General features: G+C 43.9%; 1 protein-coding gene across 2 annotated transcripts in view; it reads left to right on the forward strand.

Annotated features, from left to right (window-relative positions):
• Window positions 1-25918, forward strand: part of SLC5A11 (solute carrier family 5 member 11) — a 52336-nt gene that overhangs the window by 4916 nt on the left and 21502 nt on the right. For both annotated transcript variants that reach the window (XM_060033082.1, XM_060033083.1), the window contains exons 2-7: window positions 5192-5350; window positions 9306-9377; window positions 14426-14530; window positions 15731-15790; window positions 24114-24218; window positions 25397-25502. In XM_060033082.1, coding sequence (XP_059889065.1) covers window positions 5216-5350; window positions 9306-9377; window positions 14426-14530; window positions 15731-15790; window positions 24114-24218; window positions 25397-25502 — 583 coding nt within the window. In that variant the 5' untranslated portion in view covers window positions 5192-5215. The remainder of the gene's footprint in view (window positions 1-5191; window positions 5351-9305; window positions 9378-14425; window positions 14531-15730; window positions 15791-24113; window positions 24219-25396; window positions 25503-25918) is intronic.

A 25918-nucleotide genomic window follows, 5' to 3' on the forward strand; every position in this document is an offset into this window, starting at 1 on the left:
ATACACACACAATGGAATACTACTCAGCCATAAAAAAGAACGAAATAAAGCCATTTGCAGCAACATGGATGGACCTAGAGATGATCATGCTAAGTGAAGTAAGTTGGAGAAAGACAAATATAATATGACATCACTTATAGGTGGTATCTAAAAAAATGATACAAATGAACTTATATACGAGACAGAAATAGACTCACAGACATAGAAAACAAACATATGGTTACCAAAGGGGAAAGGGAAGAGATAAATTAGGAGTTTGGGATTAACAGATACACACTACTATGTATAAAATAGATAAACAACAAGGACCTGTTGTATAGCACAGGGAAGTATATTCAATATCTTGTAATGACCTCTAATGGAAAAGAATCTGAAAAAGGATATATATATATATGAATATATATACTCATATGAATCACTTTGCTGTATACCAGAAACTAACACAATATTGTAAATCAACTATACTTTAATAATTTTTTTTTTTTTTTTTTTTTTGCGGTACGCGGGCCACTCACTGTTGTGGCCCCTCCCATTGCGGAGCACAGGCTCCGGACGCGCAGGCTCAGTGGCCATGGCTCACGGGCCCAGCCGCTCCGTGGCATGTGGGATCTTCCCGGACCGGAGCACAAACCTGTGTCCCCTGCATCGGCAGGCGGACTCTCAACCACTGCTCCACCAGGGAAGCCTTTTAATAATTTTTTAAAAATCATGGCAAAAAAAGAAAGAAAATGCAGGCTCTGAAATCAGACAGATCTGGATTTGAGTCCTGCCTTGGGCACTCAGTCATGTGACACCACTTCCTTGGCTGTGGAATAGCAATAAGAGCACTACCTACCTAACAGGCGCTTCACCCCGAGTCAGCCTTAAGGACCATCCACCCTGTCCTCCCCAAGCCTCCAGAATCAGTCTCCTGGTTAGACCCTCATTTATGAACCTCTACTTCCACCCTAGGGAGGGTCTCCAGCACCAGTCTTCCCTTTCTACTTTCTCCCTACAAGTTCTCTGGTTCATTTAGGTTATTACCATCCCATTGGACGGACAACGATGATCCTAACACCTAGGCTTGACTGAGGCAGGGAGGGCTGAGGGGTGATCTGAGGTAGAATTGGCGCTTCCACTACGCACTCCTGCATTCGAGTGGGGTGAGTGAGCTGGGTTTGCCTGATACTGGCAAGTCTATATTCCCTCCTTCCCTCCTTCTCTTGTCTGTTCATCTTTGGATGAGAGCTATGGATCAGTGATTGCTTGAGTCTTCTCACAGGTCTGAGAAGCTGTGAGCATCCTCTGTACTTGGCGTGGGAAGGGACGTTAAAAGTTATTGAGCGCCCCCCTGAGGCATCTTCTCTAAGTGACTGTCCAATCTTCTAGGGCTCAGAGGCAGTGGTTCTCAACCCAGAGGACATTTGTGGCTCTCACAACTGTGGGAAGGGTGCTGCTGGCATCTAGTGGGTAGCTACCAGGGATGCTCTAAACATCCTACAATGCACAAGACAGCGCTCTATAATAAAGAATTGTGTGATCCAAAATGCCAATAGTATTGCAGATGAAAAACTCTGCTTTAAGAACAAGGAACATCCCGCCCAGATGACCAGGCCATTCTGTCTTTGGGCAGCTCTGATTAGAAGTAGGAAACTATCCCCAGTTCTCCCCCTCTCTTTCGCTTACCCTGTTAATTAATCTCCAGGTCCTACCGATTCTAACCCAAATTATTTCTCTAATGCACTTTTTCTCACCCTCCATCTCAAGTCTGGGTTATTTCAAAATACCCATCCCGCCCACTTTTTTTGCTTCCAGTCAAGCCTCTTCTGCCCTGCACCACTTCCACCACCTTGTTCAAAATTCTTCAGTAGCATTTCTTAACCTAGAGCAGAGGGGTGCCACTGAGGCATTGCTGCCTGCCGGGAGATGTTTTGAAAATTTATCAGATATTTTTGGTTGTCACAATGACTTGGGGTACCATGGCTGGGTGGAGACCAGACATGCTAGACACCTTGAAATTCACAGAACTTCCCCAAGCAACCAGGACTTTCAGATGTCCCACCTGACCTTCACGCAGGCGAAAAACATGCTTACAATTATCCGAGAGTAGAACCAGTTTGCACAAAACACAAAGTGTTGGCTGTTGTTTTTTTTACATTAAAAAAAATAGCACAGGGAACTATATTCGATATCTTATAAAAACCTATAATGGAAAAGAAGCTGAAAAAGAATATTTATCACTTTGCTATACACCTGAAACTAGCACAACATTGTAAATTAACTTTACTTCATTTAAAAAATGGTTTTAAAAAAATGTACCTGCTTTTTATTTTCACCAAGCTGTCTCTGATATTTCTCAGAGGGCTCTATTTTAAGTTAAAAGCATTGTATATCATGGGAGCTGTTTGGACTTCTTCATAACATTTAAAATCACAAAGCATTTTTCACAAATTTAAACATTCTGGTGTTCCTCTGTAAATTCATGCTTTATTCTGTGCTTCTGGAATAGAATGGATTCCTATTTTCTTATTTCTCTTAAATTAAAAATTTATTCAGTATAATAGGTAAAGTGATCTGACTGTCCCTTTGAGTCTTGCAGTGGAGTCAGATGGAGCAGTTACATTTTGGATTATCCATCATTTTAATCATAAATTGCTTCTATTTCTCTTTTATAATAGAGTTAGAGCACTGCATTGATTTTTTTAAAAAATTATGTGTGTAGGTAGGTAACACTAACTATGAATTTCATTTCCGTTTTCAGTAAAAGGAATATTACAAAATATTTGTTATAAAAACAGAGAATGGGGCTTCCCTGGTGGTGCAGTGGTTAAGAATCTGCCTGCCAATGCAGGAGACACGGGTTTGAGCCCTGGTCTGGGAAGATCCCACATGCGACAGAGCAACTAAGCCCGTGAGCCACGATTACTGAGCCACTGCTCTAGAGCCCGTGAGCCACAACTACTGAGCCTGTGTGCTACAGCTACTGATGCCCACTCACCTACAGCCCGTGCTCCGCAACAAGAGAAGCCACCGCAATGAGAAGCCCGCGCACCGCAACAAAGAATAGCCCCCACTCACCACAACTAGAGGAAGCCCGCGTGCAGCAACGAAGACCCAACGCAGTCAAAAATAAATTAATTAAATAAATTTTAAAATGCTCAATTAAAAATTAAAATTAAAAACATAAAAACGGGATGATATCTGAAGATGATGACAACTGATGTTATCTTTGAAAATTACTGACCTTACAGAATCCTTTGAATGACATCAAAGGGCTGGTATAATGTCTTCATAGCATTATACGAGCCTCACTGCCCATCTCCCTCCTTCAAATCTTACTTAATACTCAGGCAAGAATCTGATGGTTCCTTAAGCATGACATGTTTTTTCACACCTCAATGTCTGTAGATACTGTTATCTTGGCCTGGAATGCTCTCTCATACCCACTTATGCTGTGTAGGACCACCCACTCATTCTTCAAGACCCAGCTCATATGCTTCCATCTGGATTTCTCCATGTAAAATTAGGTGGTCCTTACCTCATTGCACATTGTAGAAAATTAGTAATATTAATAATAGCAGCTACAATTTACTGAACACAGCTGTGCATGGCACTGTTCTTAACACTTCACAGGTACGAGCTCACAGCAATCTATGAAATGTAAACTCTTATTGCCCCATTTTGCAGATGGGAATGCTAAGGTTTTGAGAAGTTAGGGAATTTGTCCAAGTTCTCAGGATCGGTAAGTGGGGGAGCCAGCTTGATGACTCCTAAGCTTGAATCCTTAATACCTCTACCTCTATGTACCTCCACTGTATGAAACATCACGTTATGTTATTATCTGAGTGGGTTTACCCATTATTGGGGTGCACATCATAGAGGGCAGGACTGAGTTTTTCATTCCTGAACCCCTAGAGGCTGACACCTCGAGAGTGGAGCCATCTTAACACAGGAGTAAGTCAAAGCCCAAATCGCTTATAGTAAAAAAATTACCCTTGAGAATTGTATTAGTTTCCAATTGCTGCTGTAACAAATTACCACAAACTTAGTGGCTTCAAACAGCACAAGTTCATTATCTTACAGTTCTGGAAGTCAGAAGTTCTCAATGGGTCTTACTGCACTAAAGTCAGGTGAGAGTAGGGCTCACTTCCTTCTGGATGCTCTAGGGGAGAATCCATTAATTTGCTTTTTCTAGTTTCTAGAAGTCACCTGCATTCCTTGGCTCGTGGCCCCATTACCCCATTATCAAAGCCAGCAACATCAGGCCAAATCCTTCTCACACTCTTATCTCTCTGGTTCTCTCATCTAATCTCCTCTTCCACTTTTAGGGACCCTAGTGATTGCATTAGTCCTACTCAGATAAGCTCCCTATTTAAAGGGAAGCTGACTAGCAACCTTAATTACACCTGCAAATGTAATTGTCCTTTGTCCTATAGCGTAACACATTCACAGGCTCTGGGGATTAGGATGTAAACGTCTTTGAGGGGGACATGATTCTACCCACCACAGGAATCCCTTAAATTGCCCAAGGAAGTGCAATATACTGAGAAATACCTTAAGATACTGGTTCAAAACATGGATTCTGGAGCAAGATTATTAGCCTTCAAATCCCAGCTCTACCACTTGAACTGTGTTACCTTAGGCAAGTTAGTTAACTTCTCTGTGCCTCAATTTTGCCAGCTGTAAGATGGTATGATAGCAACAGTGCCCACTTCGCAGGTTTATAAACACTTAGGATGATGCCTGGCGTGTAGTAAGTACTATATAAGTGTTTATTAAATAGATGCATTTTTATGGGCGTATCCAGCAGTGAAACAAGATTGTATTGACTCACTGAGCCTCTGACAAAATTGCTGGCTTGACTTTCACCCAGCAGTGAGGTACCTGGGGAACAGAGACTGACGCAGGTGTCTTGTTTTTCTCTCACTCCCGGGTATGTGGAAGAGGGTGGTGAAACATCTGTATTACTTAAATTGTGTATTCTTCTTTGTATTTTGCCAAGCGAGTGGTTGGATTGGTAAACATTAACTGTAGATTTGACGTGACTTCCTTGTAAATGTTTGCTGAGTGAGTGGGTGGATGCATCTGCCTTCCCGAGGTTGTCTCCTCCACGTGTGTCCTCTTGCTTGGATGTCCCAAGGAGGCAGCCACGGAGAGGGTGAGAAGAGTGGCACCAGGTCCTGGCATCTGACACGCATTTGCCCTTCCACAGGGGTGAGAGAGTTCATTCAGGACCATGGAGAGCAGCCCCAGCAGCCCTCAGCCCACGCGGCCAGATCCCCTGGAGGCATTTCCCCAGAGGACTCTGGAACCAGGTGACATCGCAGTGCTGGTTCTGTACTTCCTCTTTGTCCTGGCCGTTGGACTATGGGTAAGCCAGGTCAGGGGGAGGGAAAGTGGCTGGGGTGGGGTGAGAGACTAGCTCAAGGTCACACAGTAATCAGAACTTTTATTATTTTTATTTCTGGCCGTGCCACACGGCATGCGGGTTCTTAGTTCCCCGACCAGGGATCGAACCCGTGCCTCCTATAGTGGAAGCGCAGAGTCCTAGCCACTGGACCGCCAGGGAATTTCCTAATCAAAACTTTACTATTTAAAGAATGCGTTGAGTATCAACTGTGTGTCAAGTACCTTGTTAGGCACTTTCATTCATGTTATCTCATGTAATTTGCACAGGTCGCTATGAAGAAGGTACTATCGCTATACCCCATTTTATAGATAAGAAAACCGAGGCTCAAAGAATTTAAGTTCCTTATTCTGTTAGTAAGTTAGGAGAGCTGGGGTTAGAATCCATATCCTTCACTTTGAAGCCCATGCTCTTTAAAAAGTAGTTTTGTTTTTTTAAAGGCAGTGAAATAAAAACAACTTAAAATGACACACAGTGAAAAGTCTTACTACTACCCTTCCCTCCACAGGCAACCACTGTTATTAACTTTTTAGTACATTAGTGTATTCTTCCAGAGTTTCTTTAGGTAAATCCAAGCAAATATTAATGTGTATATTTCCCTCATTCTTAAATAGAAGGTAGCTTATTATACATACCGTTTTTTTACTTTGATATGTTTCACTGATCAGTGTCTCCTGGATATCTTTTCATATCAGTATATGGACGCTTCTGCATCTTCTTAAAAGTTAACCAGTACTAACACACCATTGTAAAGCAATTATACTCCAATAAAGGTGTTGAAAAAAAAATTTGCCCGGTATTCCATAGATGATCATACCACAATTTATTTAACCTGTTTCTTGCTGAGGGTCATTTGGATTGTTCCCCATCTCTTAACACTAAAATTTATGCTGTAATAGACAAGTCTTGGACACATTATTTTGGATGTATACAACTATAATGTAGGATAAATTCCCCGTACTGGAATCATCAGGTTAAAGGATGTATGTATTTGTAATTGTGATAGCTTGTGTCAGATTGCCCTCCTTAGGTTTAGTGCCAATCTGCACAAGATCATTAAATGTATGAAAGTCACATGATCACATCCACAGCAACACTGCATTGTCAAACTTCTTCATTTTTGCCAAACTGACAGGGAAACACTATCTCAATGTACTATCATATAATCAGTGAGGCTAAAATAAACATCCTTACATATGTTTAAGAACCACTTGTTTCCTTTAGGTGAAGTATGGTTTCATATTTTTTTTCCATTTTCATTAAGTTCTTGCTCTTATTCTTATCAATTTCTAGGAACGCTTTACATATTAAAGAGACAGTAACTTTGGGATAAAGGATAGTGCAGAGGAGGTGCTGCTATCTGATTTTCAGGTCAAATGACTTGAAAACTGTAGCCTACTGAGGTGTCCCCGCTTCAGTTTGACTATTTGTAGATCATTTCTCTACTCTTACCCCTTAGCTTTCCCTGCTCCAGATCAATCAGGGGATAAAAGTACTGGCCATCCCAAAGACCATGGATCTGATATTGAGATGGGTGAGATGTTGTTAAGGGTCAGGGCTTTTAGTTATCTATCTATCTATTTATTTATTTATTTATTGTCGCGCTGCACGGCTTGCGGGATCTTAGTTCCCTGACCAGGGATCGAACCCGGGGCCCCGACAGTGAACGTGCCGAGTCCTAACCACTGGACCGCCAGGGAATTCCCAAGAGTCAGGGCTTTTGATTCAGACAGGTTTGAGATCAGGATTAGGTATAGGGGTAGAGTTAGGGTGAGGGTTAGAGTTCCTGGGAATCTATATTTTCACAAGAGAATTGGGAGACTCTGATGTATTACTAGTTTTTGAAGTCATGGATTTAGATGATCCCTTTTAGCATGAGGAGTTCTTTACTCTTGGAAAATACTTCCTGTGTCAGGGTTCAGCAGGAATGAGCCATAGTGTCTGTTTTCTATAGTAAGATCATTTGCAGGGATGAAAAGATATCATTTCATGTCATCTCCCATCCAGTAAGACTCCTCTCACCAACACCTGCACCCAGAGGCTGGGAGAAGTTAAACCACTTATCACAAATAGCTACTTAGTGGTTAAAATGTCTCTGTTAAAGCACCTTTAATGCCAGGAAGCTCACTCCTAAAGAGCTCTGAAATCAGGCTGACCTAGGTTTGAGTTCCCAGCCTTCTGCTCTGTAGAAATATGGTACTACATACATGACTTTACTTCCAAGCCACAGTTTCTTCATCTGTTAAACTGGCCTGATGACACCAACCTCATAGGACTTGGTGAGGATTAAAATGAGATGATGCCTCAAAATGCCTAGTATAGTGTCTGTCACATAGTACTGATGCTCAATAAATGATATCCATTGTGAGCTATCTATAGCTCATTGTGGCTTGTCTATACGAGCCATGAGTCTAAAACTCAAATGCCTAGGGGGATCTAGTGGGTTATTATACATCTGTGAGGCAGGGAGTGGTAGGGGCTGTGTTGACCTGAAGAGTTTATGTCTCCTCTAAGGGCATTCAGATGAAAATCTTCTTAAAAACTGTGGGTCAAACAAAATATATTTGATCTAAAAAATAAACAAACTAGTGAATATAACGAAAAAGAAGTAGAATCACAGATATAGAGAACAAACTAGTGGTTACCAGTGGGGCGAGGGAAGGGCGGGAGGAGCAATACAGGGGTAGAGTGTTAAGAGGTACAAACTATTATGCATAAAATAAGCTACAAGAATATATTGTACAGGGCTTCCCTGGTGGTGCAGTGGTTAAGAATCTGCCTGCCAATGCAGAGGACACGGACTCGAGCCCTGCTCTGGGAAGATCACACTTGCTGCGGAGCAACTAAGCCTGTGCGCCACAACTACTGAGCCTGCGCTCTAGAGCCCGCGAGCCACAACTACTGAAGCCCGCGCGCCTAGAGCCTGTGCTCTGCAACAAGATAAGCCACCCAGTGAGAAGCCCACACACCGCAATGAAGAATAGCCCCCGCTCGCTGCAACTAGAGAAAAGCCCACGTGCAGCAACAAAGACCCAATGCAGCCAAAAAAATTAATAAATTAATTATTAATAAAAAAGAATATATTGTACAATAGAGGGATATAGCCAATATTTTATAACAACTAAAATGGAGTATAATCTTTAAAAATTTTGAATCACCATATTGTATAGCTGTAAATTATGTAATATCACACATCAGCTATACTTTATTTTTTTAAAATTAATTATTTATTTATATTTATTTTGGCTGCGGGGTCTTCATTGCGTCATGTGAGATCTTTTAGTTACAGAATGCAGGCGGGATCTAGTTCCCCAACGAGGGATTGAACACTGGCCCCCTGCATTGGGAGCACAGTCTTACTCACTGGACTATCAGGGAAGTCATTTTTTTTTAAAGGACCTCAGAGTTTTGTACTTTTATAATATTTCCAGTTTTTATTTTTTGGACGAGCCACGGGGCATGTGGAATCTTAGTTCCCTGACCTGGGATCGAACCTGTGCCCCCTGCAGTGGAATCATGGAGTCTTAACCTCTGGACTGCCAGGGGAGTCCCTCAATCTTTTTTTTAATTATAGTTGAGGGACTTCCCTGGCGGTCCAGCGATTAGGACTGTGCTTTCACTGCCGAGGGTCCGGGTTCGACCCCTGGTAGGGGAAATAAGATCCCACAAACCGCGTGGCAAAAAAAAAAAAAGTGAAGTAAGATATTTCAGGCAAACAATGTCCATGGGAAGTATCGCTCAGGGACTCCTGCAAAAAAACTAAAAACAAACAAAAACCCAAAAACAAATAAACAAAAAAAAACAAAATAAATTTGAGTCTGGCCTGCTGGACTCCCGGGTTATAATCTGTGGCCTAGACCGTTTTGGGAGGTGTCTGATTGCTAACATTTCCCTCACCTACCCCTCTTCTTTGTTTCAGTCCACAGTGAAGACCAAAAGAGACACGGTGAAAGGCTATTTTCTAGCTGGAGGGGACATGGTGTGGTGGCCAGTAAGTAGTCTTTGGTTCAATTAAAATTACTTCTCAAAGACTCTTCAAGTGTTGATATTCTGTCTAACCTTTGCTCGCTCAGGACTCTCTGGTTCCATGTTGTCTGGAAGTCACAGTCTAGACTAGAGAAGGCTTAGCTCCAACTCAAATTTGTTTGAACAAAAAGAATTCATCAGCTCACCTAAGGGAGAAACTGAGGGTTGGTCTGGGTTCAGGTATGGCAGAGTATAGGGGCCCAAGTGATAAGTAGGACCTGGTTTCTCCCTCTGTTTATCCTATCTATCTATCACCTATCTATCATTTATCTATCCATTATTTATCTATCATCTATCTATTTCTATCTGCTTCTCTTCTTCTGGATGGGTGCTATTCCCAAACAGGCTCAACTTCATGTCAACAAGATGGCGGCCACTGCTCCAGACCTTTCATCCTCTCAAGTTCCAGCCTAGCAAGGGAAGAGCACCTGCCTTCATGGCAGTATCCCTGGAAAATATCCCATCTTTGATTGTGTCCCTTGCCCATCTCTGTGCCAATCACTGTGACCAAGGTAGTTTGATGTGCTAACTGGGTCACATACTCAGTGCCTAAGCTGTGGGGCATGGAGCCTGCTCTGAGGCATATGTGATGAGAAATGAGAGGGGCTAGACTCTGAAGGAAAACTGGAGAGCATGACTGGGACAAGGTGGAATGGGTGTTGAGAACATAAATAACAAATACAACAGCCCAATTAGTATTTTCTTTTCAAGGGTAGCTAAAGGCATTACTAAATACACACACACACACACATATGCACAGACAACATACACATGCACACAGACCTCTGTTTCCTGGGCCCTGAGTAGGGGATCAGGAATAATAATTTTATTCTTGATCTCCTAATATAAGTGTTAAATCTTTCAACTAAAAAGAGAGAAGACATCTCCCGTTTGCAGGGAGTCCAAAAGATGTAGGATTTAAGATGCAGAGATAACAGGTATATAAGTTTCTGGTCCATGAGATGTCTAAAGACAATGACCAGTGTCCTCAAAAGATACCAAAAATGAGCTCTGGATTATATATTCAACGATTTCATTTAAAAAATTCCCTGAGGAATATGTCCAGCAGTGTGCCAAACACGGCACACATTAGTGAGCTCGTCTTCAACCTCAAGGAGCTTGTAATCTAGTGCAGTGTTTCCCAAAATATAAGTAATATGTGCCCCATGATTTTTCAGTTGTGCACAGACAGAGCATTAAATAACATCAAATTACTTAGTGAGAACATTATTCCCTTTCCTATTCTCTGTTAATCCTCCTGGTTACATAAAAGAAACAGTCAAATTTTGGTACTAATAGGGTTTTACCAACCTTCCAGCACTGGCTAATCTCTGTGTTTAAAAGAGAATGCAGGGGCTTCCCTGGTGGCACAGTGGTTGAGAATCCGCCTGCCAATGCAGGGGACACGGGTTCGATCCCTGGTCCGGGAAGATCCCACATGCCGCGGAGCAACTAAGCCCGTGTGCCACAACTACTGAGCCTGTGCTCTAGAGTCCGTGAGCCACAACTACTGAGCCCACGTGCTGCAACTACTGAAGCCCACGTGCCTAGAGCCCGTGCTCCACAACGAGAGAAGCCACTGCAGTGAGAAGCCCCCTCACTGCAACGAAGAGTAGCCCCAGCTCGCCACAACTAGAGAAAGCCTGCGTGCAGCAACAAAGACCCAACGCAGCCAAAAATAACTAAATAAAATAAAATAAAAATAAAAGAGAATGCAAGCCTCAGGCTAAGTGAATTTGGTCGTCCAGAGAACCTAGCTAGAATTTAATAATTTTTTTTTCATTTTATTTGTATAGTTCTCTTCTATGTAGAGCAAGTGATACTGATTTTCTATTAAAGGCTGTGGAGATATGTATATATATATATATGCATGTACTATTATATTACTAATATATTGTATTAATATCTAATACATTGACTAAATAATATGTGATTCATGTATATGAGTTAAAGAAGAAGTCAATATAAGATAAAATATTAAGTAAATAGCAGTGCAGGTGCAGTGAACTTAGAGAAATTCAGTGACAGTTTTAAGTGAACATTTTAAGTGAACATTTTAAGTTTTAAGTGAATATTTCCAGTGAACAATATTTTAAGTTTTAAGTGAATATTTCCAGTGAAATTCAGTGACAGTTTTAAGTGAACATTTTAAGTTTTAAGTGAATATTTCCAGTGAACAAAGGAAATATTCAGTGACAGTTTTAAGAAATCCTGCTCTAGTGGTCTCTATGAGGAGTGATGCTGAGTTCCTAAAATTCAGTAGCAATACAGCAGCCCACCTAAGTATGCCTGCTTTCGCATGTCACTTCTGGGACCATTTCTGTGCTCATACTCCTTGGATGACCCTTCCCCAGGTCAAGAAGCAAAGGGAAATTTTGGAGCTTTTTTTGCTTTCTTCACCTAAGGAGAATGATGTCCATGTGAAGGAGATGTGGTTAGGAGTATGGGCTTTGGCTTGATAAAATGTTAACATCTATAGAAAATCAATACTAGTTCTGATAGGAATTGGTTATAGAGGTTTATGTGGTCTCTCACAGCCTTGGCCCACCTAAACGCTGTCCGGGGGCAGGTGCCTTTGTGCATATCCCATCATTTCATTTCAAGTAGCAGATGTCTGTCGCTGGTAAACAGAGTCTGATAGCACTAAACATTTGGATCACATTATGAACTGCTCTAGTCCCCAAAGCAACCTTCTGATTATAGTTTGGCTTCTCACGTAGCTTATCTACATGGAGAGGCTAGACAATTTGAATATCTGGTTGCACACCCAGTTGTAAGTCTCACTGGAAATCAATTAGCTTTCTGCTTTTATGTGTAAATCTTAGGAGTTTTGTTAATCCAGGTCTGCCCCTGATGAATAAATCCATTTTCTCTGTAATTACTAAGTGAAAAAAAAAAGAGAGAGAGAGAGAGAGAATAGGCTCTGGAGCATGTGCATTAGTTAGCTGGTGTTGCCCAACAAACCACCTACACAGTTAGCAGCTTAAAACAGCTACAGTGTATTATTTCTAACGATTGCGTGTTTTGAGTGGGTGGTTCCTCCCCCGCTCTTTAGAGTCACTCATGGAGCTGCGTCTAGCTGGTGGCTGGGAAGGGCTGGAAGTCCAAGATGGCCTCATCCCAGATCTGGAGCTCCGGCAGGAGCTAGACTGGCTAGAAGGCAAGGACTTCCCTCTCTCTCTATGCCTCTCATCATCTAATGGCCCGGCCCAAGGTTTTTTACAAGGCGTCTGATTCCAAGGGCAAAGATGAAAGCTGCCGAGCTGTTGTGTGTTGGCCTGGAAGTCACACAGTGTCACCTTCACCACATTGTATTGATCAAAATAAGCCACAGGCCAGCGCAGATTCTTTATGGGAAGAGTGGAAAATCAGAGGAGCCTGCAGAGTGGGGTCACTGGGAGTGGCAGAATAAAGATCTTTGAAATCTCCTCCTGCATAAAAGCCATGAGAACAGTGGCAACATTGTCAAAATCAACATTTTCAGAACTCGGGAAATTGACCTAATGCTAGTATCCATCCAGGGAGCTTTAATTCAAGAAAAACAGCTGAATCTCAGTAAGAATAGGAAGTTTTGTGGGGGTTTACCTGGCTCTGTTCTCATTCCCTTCTCTTCAGCTCTGCAGTAGTCTTGAAGGCCACTGGTTAGAACAGGATTGGATCTCTTTCAAAGTCCCATTCTCATATTATTGTCAGGTTTTTACCCATCTTGCAGCTCCCTGGAAAGCTTCCCTTGCACAACTTGTCTTTACTTGATCTGACTCAGTGATGATCTAGTGTGAGCAGCCCTTTACCCAGAGGCATTAGTTTAAAAAAAATCAGTGGCAATTGTTTGACATGGTAGCCGCCTGAGCTATAGCAATAAGGGAATTAAAATGGCGCACTAGATGGTATCTATTTAACATAAATAGTAATACTCCCTAAACTGAACTACAGACTCAACGCCATTCCTATCAAAATTCCAGCTGCATCCCCCCCTCTTTTCTTGCAGAAATTGACAGGCCAATCCTAAAATTCAGATGGAAATGCAAGGGACCCAGAAGAGCCAAAACAATTTTGAAAAGGAAGAAAAAAGTTGGAGGACTTATACTTCCCGATTTCAAAACTTACTACAAAGCTACAGTAATCAGGAGAGTGTGATACTGGTATAAGGACAGATCAATGGAATAGAATCAGATGAAAACTAGAGACCAGAAAGTCAATGGGAGGCACATTCCTCTCACAGATAGCTCCCTCTCTGTCTCTTTCTCCCTCCTTCCCTCACCTATCTCTATCTCTGTCTCCATCTCGCTCTGTCCTCTCTTGATCTGCCTTTCTCTGCAAGTCTACCTCATTCTCCTCTCTCTCAGCAGAGTGGCAGTGATGAGTGCATAGCTGAACATGCTACTCACCTTCCCCATCTCCTTGCTACACACACACCTCCCTGGGTTACACACCCCCAGTCTAAGGGACCAGCAAATATGGTTTCCCAGTTCCAGATTCCCAGGAGAGAGAATGTAATTGGCCCAGCTTGGGCCAGGTGCCCAGGCCTGTCTCATGCAATCAACTGAGACCAGGGATTGTGGTCATCAATTACCGTCTTGGCCACTTAGATTTCTACTAGAAGGAGGGCTCTCTTCTTTGCTAAGTTAGAAGCAGAGCTGGGGAATAACACAGGCTTCGTGATTCTCATCCTGAAGCACTTTCTACAACACCTGTCATCCTCCCTCCCCTGCAGGGATGCTGCATACAGTTGTTCAAGTTGTGCACTGCACAACACTAGAGGGGACACAGTTCACATCTTAGGCATCATAGGTATGTGTATTTGTTATGCCAGTTTTCTAAAGGTGGAAGTAAAATAGTCTTAGGGAAGAAGAGGCTTCTAATTTCTAAAAAGTTGCTTAGATGGGCTAGGGATGGCCTGCTTTCTCCACTTCTCCTTTTGTCTTGGTCTCTTTGGTGAATGGGAAGAACTGGTGGTGGGAAGAAGCTACACCAGACCTTGGCTCCAAGATCTGATCTATCATCTCCCCACAGGTGGGTGCATCCTTGTTTGCCAGCAATGTTGGAAGTGGACATTTCATTGGCCTGGCAGGGTCAGGTGCTGCTGCGGGCCTTTCTGTAACTGCTTATGAATTTAATGTACGTATGTTACCAGGGCATGGACAGCCCACCCTCTACGCAGTAGGTAGATCCTGGGGAGCAGTTGTATGCATGCTCTGCTCTTTTAAAAATAGAGTGGTGCTTTATGAAAAAGCAGACAGGAATCATCAAGGGCACCCCTAGTTAACAAAAATCAGTTTGATCTGCAAGTTCCAGGCCTCCCTGTGTTTGCTTGATGGGAGCCCATAAGGCAAATACATGTGTGAAGAAGGCTCAGAGTCTCTCCCACGTCGATGCAGAAGATAGAAGGTTTTGTGGGACTGGAGGGTGTTTCTGTATATTAGATATCAATTGCCCATCACAAAACTTTGTGATTCAGTGGTTCTTGATCCTTTTGCCACCCCACAGATACCCAAGAGATAAGACACACTCTTCTATGTAGCAGGATAATTTTCACTTAGTGGGAAGGGATGCACTTATTAATAGTGATCTTCATTTTCATAATGACTCACATTTTTTAAGCACTTACTCTGTGCCACAGACTTAAATACACCACATACATCATCATATTACAGGATTCAATTACAGACTAGAACCAGACTGCCTGGGTTCACATCTGGGCTCTAAAACTTATAAGCTGTGTGACCTTGGGCAAGTTACTAGATCTCTCTGAGCCTCATGTATAAAACAGAGATAATGATGATACCTGCCATACCGAGTCATTGAGAGGATTCAAGGAATTCATGCTTATAAAGTGTGCACAGGAATGCCTGGTGTATCGTAAGTGCTCAGTAAGCATCATCTCACCGATTTCCTTCCAACAACCCAGTGGGGGCAGTTATTCCCATTTCACAGGTGAGAAAAGTGAGTCTCAGAGACCTGTATAAACTCTTCCAGCCTCACCAGCGACTCATCAGAGTGGCCTGCCTGAACTCACAGGCTTGATTTAACCCCAGCCCAAGGAGGGGAGGGAAGACAAGGGGACGAAGGGGGACACTCAAGGTTTAGGACACACAGCACTGGGGGCCACAAAGAGCTTCTAGTTCCATTCTGCCCTACTTCATCCCTGTGTCCTATTTAAACATGAAAATGTGACAGCCCAGGGAGGGTGAGCTACTCAGTAAGTAAGAGATGGAAGCAGAGGCAGATGAGGCCGGGTTCCCTCTGGACACGGGGAAATCCACGCTGGCATCACAATGTGGGCGGGAGCTGAATCTTGATTCCGCTTTTCCCCGGCAGGGCTTATTTTCCGTGCTGATGTTGGCCTGGATCTTCCTCCCTATCTACATTGCTGGTCAGGTGAGTCTGAGGGGGGTTGAGGTGCTATGGAACAGGAAGACCCTTTGGGAGGGTCAGCTTTGCATTCCCTCCCTCCCACCAGCATCCTTCCCTCCCTCCTGCCTGTGGACATCCATTATACCAGCGGTCCCCAAACTTTTTTTAAAAAAATTAATTAATTTATTTATTTTTGGCTGCATTGGGTCTTCGATGCTGCGCACGGGCTTTTCCCCAGCTGCGGCGAGCGGGGGCCACTCTCCGTTGCAGTGCGTTTGGCACCAGGGACTGGTTTCGCGGAAGGCAATTTTTCCACGGGAAGGGGGCATGGTGGGGATGGTGCAGGCGGCAACGTGAGCGATGGTTCAGGAGGTAATGCGAGCGATGGGGAGCCATGGGGAGCGGCAGATGAAGCCACGCTGGCCCGCCCGCTGCTCACCTCCTGCTGTGCGGCCCGGTTCCTAATGGGCCTTGGACTGGCACTGGTCTGCGGCCCGGGGGTTGGGGGCCTCTGCGTTAGTCCCTCAGAGGTCCCAGCATTAGCGTGGGATGATGCACAACTGAGACAATTAGGAACCCTGTCCTTAGCATTTCCCACCTAGTGATGGACATCAAAGATACATGGGGGGCAGGGGCTTTCAGAAGCTGGAAGAAACGTAGGCTCAAAAAAATTTTTTTAATGCCAAAACACAAATGTAAAAATCGCAGTCTTTTCTAAATGTTTAAGCCACAACATATTACTGCTTTTAACATACACACACATACACACACACACACACACACACACACACACACACATGTGCTCGCGCGCGATTCAGTAATTTTTTTTCTTCCTTTGTACCCAAAACCATAATAATTGAGTTATTTCTGGCTGATGTGATATGTCAAAATTTTTGTTACAAAATAATGCTGCTTTAGACTTTTTGAAAAATAAAGTAGTTAAAAAAAATCACTTCTAGGGACTTCCCTGGCAGTCCAGTGGTTAAGACTCCATGCTTCCAAAGTAGTTAAAAAAATCACTTCTAGGGACTTCCCTGGTAGGCCAGTGGTTAAGACTGCATGCTTCCAATACAGGGGGCGCAAGTTCGATCCCTGGTGGGGGAACTAGGATCCCACATGCTGTGCAGTGCAGCCAAAAAATAAAATAAAAAAATAAACTTAAAAATCACCTGTGATCTTACTGACAGCTTTCTGTCATTCATACCATCTAGACTTAATTCTATTTTAGACATTCTACTACACAGGGCAAGATATCATACAATATCATAGTGTTATTCATCAAGCAATAACTGATTTTAACTTTTTATTATAGAAATTTAAAAAAATACACAAAGTATAAAGAACTACTTAATGATCAGAGAAATCATTGAAAAAAAAATCACTCCTTACCAGAAGTAGTGCAATCTTATGCAAAGGGCAGTGATGTAGGGGTAAATAGCCTCACTTGGAGATAATACTGAGTCTAAAAGCACGATTTTTGGTGACTGGGGGCCTGGGTCTGCCCATACCCACCTGTGATTAGCTTCCACATAGACAAAATCTCTGGGATAGAACAACACTGACTGGAACTGAGGATCTCTGGGCCAAAGCATCAGCAGATATTTCTTGAGCACCTAGTATAGGAAAGAGTAAAGGGTGGTGGAGATGTAGGTTAATTCATAGGTAGGGTGGCCACATGTTCTCAGCTGATGGTTTCCATTTTCTCTGGGAAGTAGAAGACAGTGTCATTTGCTGAATGAGGAAGGAATTTGTGTGATCGAAGGTTAATAAGAGGCATGAAGATTTGAAACGACTTCTATAGTTTGTAATAGAAAAACCTGTGGACAACCCCAGTATCGCTCATTAGGGGACTGGGCATCTGTACTGTGGATATCATGCTGTGAAAAGGGCTGAAATTGACAGAGTTGTGCTGCTGTGAAAGGATCTCCAAGCTCTGTTGTTCAATAAAAAATTCCTGTGACTCTAGACATTCTTTGGGCAACATTTTATTCAGAGAGAAGATTAAGCCCATATTAGATAATAAATGCCAGAGTGCTGAAAAAAGCTAAAAAGCTACCCAATCTATTTTTATTGGGCAATAAAATAAACACAGAGAAAATTGGTAAAGCACAAATGTGCAGCTTAACAAACTACTGTAAAATGAACACCCAGATCAAGACACAAAACAGGGACTTCCCTGGTGGTCTAGTGGTTAAGAAAGACTCCCTGCTTCCACTGCAGGGGGCCCGGGTTCAATCCCAGGTCAGGGAAGTTCCACATGCTGCATGGGGCATCCAAAAAAAAAAAAAAAAAGACACAAAATATAACACTCCCCCACGTGCCTTTAGCAGATCACAGATGCCTTCCTTTCACAGTGACTTTCATTGGACTCACTTCTTTACTTTTCTTCACAGTTTTAATTGGGCATACCTAAACAAGATGGTTTAATTGTACTTTTCTGGAATGAAATATACATAGAATTGGGGAGGTTACATTCTTTCCTTGCATGTAGCTGGTGTGTTCATTTCCATTGCTATGTAGTATTCTGTAGTATGACTGTACCCCAATATATTTGTCTGTTCTTTTGTTCGTGGGCATTTAGGTTGTTCCTAATGTTGGCCTATGATAGACAACGCTGCTGTGAACATTTTTATACATGTCCCGATGCACATAAACAAGGTTGCTCCTAATGTTAGCCTATGATGGACAATGCTGCTGTGAACATCTTTTTTTTTTTTTTTTTTTTTTTCGGTACGCGGGCCTCTCACTGCTGTGGCCTCTCCCGTTGCGGAGCAACAGGCTCCGGACGCGCAGGCTCAGTGGCCATGGCTCATGGGCCCAGCCGCTCCGCGGCATGTGGGATCTTCCCGGACAGGGGCACGAACCCGTGTCCCATACATCGGCAGGCGGACTCTCAATCACTGCACCACCAGGGAAGCCCGAAGGTGGATTCTTAACCACTGGATCACCAGAGAAGTCCCACTCACTGTTCTTTCCACTGAAAATTCTGTTTATATATTTTCTGGCCATTTGGATTTTCTCTTTAGGAAGTAACTTGTCTAGGACTTTTGCCAACTTTTCTATTATATTATATAGCTTCTTCTTATTGATAGAAGCTCTTTATACATTCTGGAAACAAGCCCTTAGGGTGATTATATGTGTTGCAAATATCTTTTCCCCACTTACTCTGTGGTTTGCCTTTTAACTCTCTTAATGGTGTTTTTTGATGAACAGATCTTAGATGTTTTAAAAAGTTATTTTATTCAAGTATAGTTGATTTACAATGTTGTGTTAATTTCTGCTGTACAGCAAAGTGATTCAGTTATACATATATATACATTCTTTTTCATATTCTTTTCCATTATGGTGTATCACAGGATATTGAATAGAGTTCCCTGTGCTATACAGTAGGACCATGTTGTTTATCCATTCTATATATATAATAGTTTGCATCTGCTAATCCCAAATTCCCGATCCATCCCTCCTCCACCCCCCACCCCCTTTGCAACCACAAGTCTGTTCTCTATGTCTGTGAGTCTATTTCTGTTTCGTAGATGAGTTCATTTGTGTCATATTTTAGATTCCACATATAAGTGATATTGTATAGTATTTGTCTGTCTTCTCTTTCTCCATTCATCTGTTGATGGACATTTAGGTTGTTTCCATGTTTTGGCTATTGTGAATAGTGCTGCTATGAACTTGGGGTGCATGCATCTTTTTGGTTTTGTTTTGTTTTAATATGTATTTATTTACTTGGCTGTGTCGGGTCTTCATCGCAGCATGTAGGATCTTTCGTTGTGGCGCGCGAGCTTCTCTCTCGTTGTGGTGCATGCACTCTAGAGCACGCGGGCTCAGTACTTGCGGTGCACGGGCTTAGCTGCCCCATGGTATGGGGGATCTTAGTTCCCTGACCAGGGGGTCTAACCTGCATCCCCTGCATTGGAAGGCAGATTCTTAACCACTGGACCACCAGGGAAGTCCCCATGTATCTTTTTGAATTAGAGTTTTGTCCGGATATACACCCAGGAGTGGGATTGCTGGATCATGTGGCAACTCCATTTTTAGTTTTTTAAGGACCCTCCATACTGTTTTCCATAGTGGCTACACCAACTTACATTCCAACCAACAGTGTAGGAGGGTTCCCTTTAACAGATCTTAGTTTTAATGTAGTTCCATTTATCATTTTTCCTTAATTACTATCTTTTATGTCTTATTAAAAAATATTTCCTACTCTAAAGTCATAAAGATATTCTCCTATATTACCTTCTAGAACTTTTCACATTTAAGTCAATTATCCACCTAGAAGTAATTTTTGTCTACCATATTTTGAGAATAGGATAACGCCAATATGACCCATCAAGAAAATTACAGACCAGTTTTACTTATGAATATGGAAAATGACCTCTACTCTTTAGGGGCCCACCCTACTCTCTAACCACCAGTTTACTCCTGTCAGTTCGTTCATTTATTTGTTCATTGAAGAAGCATTTATTGAGCTGAATGCCAACTGCATTCCAGGCACTGGTCTAACAGTTCCTCATCCTTACCAGGCTCTCTACTTCCCCAGCCCTTTACAGTGCTTTCCCCTCTTGCTGGAAAGTTTTCCTCTTCCTTTGTGATTCGGTTAACTCCTATCATCTATCCAAATCCTACTTCAAGCAACTATTCCTCCAGGAAGCCCTTTCTGACTTCTCTGATTAGGTGAAGTCTCCTCCTTCATTGTGTTTGCCACAGTTGCCGTTTTGCATTTGCTTGTGTGATTATTAAATTAATACGCCTCTCCCATTAGACTGTGTGTTTTTCCCATTATACTTTCTCAACATCAGCAGTAGTAACATTTGGGGCAGGCTAATTCTTTGTTGTGTGTTTTTATACGTGTGTGAGGGGTAGCCTGTTCATTGTAGGATGTTTGCAACATCCCCGATCTCTATCCACTAGATGCCAATAGCACCCCCCAAACTGTGGCAGCTGCAGTGTCTCCCGACATTGCCAAATGTTCCCTGGGGAGGTATGAAATCTCTTCCTTCCATTGAGAGCCACTGCACTAGACTGTGTGTCTCTCCCATTAGATTGTAAGCTCCAGGAGGGCAAGAACTCTCTCTGTTTTCTCCCAGTGTCTAGAACAGTGCCGGATACATAGTAGGTATTTGAAAAATATTTGTTGAAATTACTCAGTAGCAGGGTCCATGATTTCAGAAGGAAGTGAAGTGAAGGATGAGCTGACACCCAAAAGAAGAGGCACCAATTAGGGACTGAAAGTCTTGGTCAGGTCCCAAAGCCGGGGTCATCAGAGTGAGCAAACGGAAGGGTTGCACTGATGAAAATTGGGGGTATCGGAGGTGAATGGGGTCCTGGAGATGATGAGGTTTGGATGTTGGCCAGAGAAATGGGTTGCTGGAGTGGAAATGCCCATCTGTTGGGGTTAAACAAAGACACTGTACAAGATGTCCCAGTGGGTGCTCGTCACTGTCCTTGAAGCTGCTTCCAGACTCGGGGAAAGTCTAGAAAGAGGGGAAGACAGTGAAGGAGCTGAATTCTCATTGGCTGCTGGACAGTGTTCCCGGGAGGCTTGGGGTGGGCGGAAGTTGCTATGGCCGGATGGCATGGGTTTCCGAGGAAGAGGGAGGGGTTTTACATGAGGACTGAGTGTGGCTGTCTGGACGTGATTCAAGGGAGAGTAAGAGAGATGCTGAAGTTCCCTCACTGCCCTGCACCCCCAGGAGATGAGGAACCACCGGACCAAGGCACTTGGGCGGTCCTCTCTCAGGGCAGTCGTCATTGGCTGCATTTATTTCCCGTTAACATTCACCCAGCAACACTCAGAGGGTGGTTCCTGTGTTAACAGTCATTCACCTCTCTGTCTCTGTCTCTCTCATTCTCGCTTGCTGGCAAATTGCCTTCTTAGCTACTTTATGACAAACAGCCTAGGTTCTGCCTCCCGTCTGTCAGCTAGCTTCACATTTCTCCCCAGAGTTTGATTTCTAGATACCAGTATTGCTCGCCTTCTGATGACTTTCATGCCTCCTTCCTTTCTTAGCTCATTAGAAACTTCCTGCATGTAGCAGGCTGTGCGGCTCTCTAGATCGTAATGGAGGTCAACTGATGATAAAACTGTCGGTCCTGGGCTTCCCTGGTGGCGCAGTGGTTGAGGGTCCGCCTGCTGATTCAGGGGACACGTGTTCGTGCCCCGGTCCGGGAAGATCCCACATGCCGCGGGGAGGCTGGGCCCGTGAGCCGTGGCCGCTGAGCCTGCACATCCGGAGCCTGTGCTCCGCAGCAGGAGAGGCCACAGCGGTGAGAGGACCGCGTACCGCAAAAAAAAACACAAAAAACCTGTCAGCCAATGATAAGAGTCTTGCTCCCCAACAAAACCAGCTGGTGGTTGTCATTCACAGACGAGATAGTGAATCCTCTCGAGGAGCATCTTCCTTGGTCCACTTATCTGAATGGGCTGAAGTTCTCATGCACTCTCTCTAATTAGCTTTCATACCATCACCAAGAGTGTGTCCACTCAATATGGTTTGATTGAATCTTTCCGTGTGTTATTCCCTGATAGAGTGTCAGAGCTCAGTGCAATGTGCTTCTGGAAAATCCCTGCTGTGTTTGCCTTGCAGCAAATCAGAGGGCCGAGGCAAGCCACTCATGAGGGTCAGAATCCCGAATTGCCCTTTTGGGGAGAGGGGGAGGAAAGAGATGCTTCTTTTTTTTTTTTTAATTTTAAGGTGTCTATTTATTCCTAGAGTTCAATTTTTTTGGCCAATATTTTATTATGAAAAAAATTTCCAACCTACATCAGTGTTGAAATAATTTGACACTGGACACTCTTATAGTCTTGAATACTGTACCCAGATTCTACTATTAACAACTTACATTTTTTACATTACATATTACAACAACATTTTTTTTTTTTTTTTTTTTTTTTGCGGTACACGGGCCTCTCACTGCTGTGGCCTCTCCCGTTGCGGAGCACAGGCTCCAGACGCGCAGGCTCAGCAGCCATGGCTCACGGGCCCAGCCGCTCCGCGGCATGTGGGATCTTCCCGGACCGGGGCACGAACCCGCGTCCCCTGCATCGGCAGGCAGACTCTCAACCACTGTGCCACCAGGGAAGCCCCAACAACTTACCATTCTTGAATCAAGTCTGGCTATCCAGTCTCTCCCAGTCTCCACTCCCAGCTTCTTCTACCTTCACAATCTGACCTGGGGATGGATGGTTTGCCATTTATCAGCTCATGATCGGGTACCCATTAGTCTACTCCCTGGGTTAGACTAAGGAACACCCAAGCAGCAGCAGCCTGGACGCGGGGCTGCAAACATAGTCATCACTCTGTCTTTTCCCATCCAACATCCGGGACCTCATGGAAGAACAGTTGTGCATTTGAGGTTCCATCGTCTAGACATGGCATCGTCTCAACCCCCAAGTCTGCGGGTACAGTGAGGAGACTGGGCAAGGACATGCTATCCCCAGGTGCCACCCAAATAATGGTTCTCCTCGGTATGGCTCAGCCCCTGGGGTGCCTCATATGGTAATGGCACCTAGCTTTGGCCCACCCATCTGGACCTAATTCAGTGCTTCCCTGGTTTCTCTGCTGTCTCTGGATTCTCTGCTCCTGGTAACGTGGCTAAAGTGTTACATGAGAGCAACTTCCCCAAAGGTTAGAATATGGACAAATGGAGATGCTTGAGATGAGTTTAGGTGTTAGACATGGAGCCAACTACACTGAATCACCTGGCGAAATTAGTTCCTCTTCCATCATCTTTCAATGAGCTCAAGGGTAAAGTCTCCTGTTGGTGTTAGTGAGCATTTAACACCTGTTCAATACTTTTCCTGACTTCTTTTTTTTGTTTGTTTTTTAAAGAAAGAATGAGTAAGCTCTGGGCCCAGGGTTTTTGGTGTGCAAGAGGAAGTTGCCAGGAAAGAATAGAACATGATGAGTGATTTTATTATCCATGTGCATAGTTTTGCTGGTTCCCTTAGGTTTAGGATTGATATTTCATTTACAGTGGTGATTTGAAGTTTTCTTTTTAGATAAGTTTACTTCAATATAAACATGAGTTGGTTTAAAGAAAAACATTAAGTTTTATAATAGTAACCTCTATATTAATAAGTTTTATGTAATAACATTAATAACACAGGAGAGGGCAAAAATTGGGGTGGCGTATACATTTGGGGTATATGATAGTTGGGTACCTAACTCTGCACAGAACCCCAGTCCATCCTCACCCCACCCCTTTGTTCCATTTTCTCCTCTCTTTTAAGTCTCCCATTGAGAATCCCAAGAAGACCATCTGTGCTTCTGAGTTTGGGGAGAAGGGGGGAGGGGGAAGAAGGGCTGTTGGGTGGCAAAATCTCAACTCTGGTCCCCAGGTCACCACGATGCCAGAATACCTAAGGAAACGCTTTGGCGGCAACAGGATCCCCGTCATCCTGGCTGTGCTCTACCTGTTTATCTACATCTTCACCAAGATCTCGGTAAGGTGGGGACACAGCCTGGTGAGAAGCTCAGCTGGTGGTGTCCCTCCCCTATTGAGGAAGCTTCTGGGAGGTTCAAGGAAGTTGGGAGGGGTGGGGGCAAAGGCTAAGCAGGGGCAGAGGAAGTACGGAAAAAAGGTAGAGGAAAGGACTCCTCCCCCTTCTCCTGCCAAAGCTTCTTCAGCAACATCTTGGGATGGTGCCCATCACTGAATGGGACTCCGAGAGCCCTCAGGTGGGTCTGTCGTCTTCCTCCTGGGATCAGGCAGTTATCAACTATTAATCATATGTGCTGATGGCCCACTGAGCCTGCCCCACCCTGACGTCTGGATGGGCAGGTCTTCTGGAAAGCAGCCAAGAGCAGATGCTTTGCAGCCTCCAGTACGTGCTGCTCAGCCCAACTCACACCGATGCCCTCTTCTCTTCCATCTGGAGCTGGGGGAAACCTTGTCCTATGTGGGGGGGGGGGTGGGCAGAGGAATTCCATTCGATTCAAACAACAATAACTGACTCTGTGCCAGCTCCAGATGTGAAGGGCAGAAGGACAATGCTCGCTCTCACTCTGGTGGGAAGCTACAGATGTGGGGAAACCTTCCCAAGGAAAGTTACATCTGAGGAAGATGTAGAGAGGATGTAGAGAAAGGGGGATTGGCATTCCGGAGGGCTGGACAGAATAAGAAAACACTTGGGGGCATGAAAAAACATGACTTGTTAGGGAAACGGTGTATTTCAGTGTGTCTGGGAGCATGAAGTGAGTAAAGAAAATGAGGTCAAGTGGCAGGCAAACCATGGAGGGCAAACCATGGAGGGCCTGGTATACAGCTCTAACTTATTTGAACATTATCTTGGGGGCAGTAGGGAGCTACTGAAGAGTTTTGATGAGGATGAGATGATCGTGATGGCATTTGATAAAGGCTGCAGTGTGGAGGATGGAGAGTAGGCAGATGAAGAATAGGAGCAGGAAGACGACTGAGGCGCTTGTATTAGCCCAGTGAAGGGGCCTCAAACATGATCACCCGTAGGGCTCCCGTTTGAGACCCCTGATCTAGGAAGAGATGAAGAAAGGACATCATGTGATGTTTCTGTGTTTGCCAGAGTCAAGGCTAGGACCTGAGCCTGGGGAAACTGGGCTAAAACGTCCATCCATTCATTCACCCGTCAACTTCATGTCTCTCCAGGTAGACATGTATGCAGGTGCCATCTTCATTCAGCAGTCTTTGCGCCTAAATCTCTACCTGGCCATAGTCGGGCTGCTGGCCATCACAGCTCTATACACTGTTGCAGGTACGACTGAACAAGGGGCGATTCTGGGAGAGGTGGTGGGCAGGGGCTGTGGGCCACCCTGTCTTTTCCTGGCTCGTCTTCTGATGTTCCAGTGTGCTAAGACCATGTCTTCATGAACCCTCAGTCCATCACCCCAGATAATACGATTTCTCTTGGTCATTGTCCAAAGGAAGAGGGATGCCTGATAGAAGGGAGGATTTTAAAAGGTACCGCAAGTGCATAAAGCTATTTTCCATTTATTTATTCAAGAACTATTCATTAGAACCTACTAGCTGCTGCGCATGTGTAGTCACACACACTGTACAAAGCTAGACCATAAACCACTGCAATTCTGCAGCCTGAGGCCGGGGAGCCTCAACTTTCCCCCTCAGACTTGCATCCCAGAAGAGTGGCTGGTGGAGTGCAGCACCTGGACA

This window comes from Delphinus delphis, chromosome 15, assembly GCF_949987515.2.
Source record: "Delphinus delphis chromosome 15, mDelDel1.2, whole genome shotgun sequence".
Classification (NCBI taxonomy): domain Eukaryota; kingdom Metazoa; phylum Chordata; class Mammalia; order Artiodactyla; family Delphinidae; genus Delphinus; species Delphinus delphis.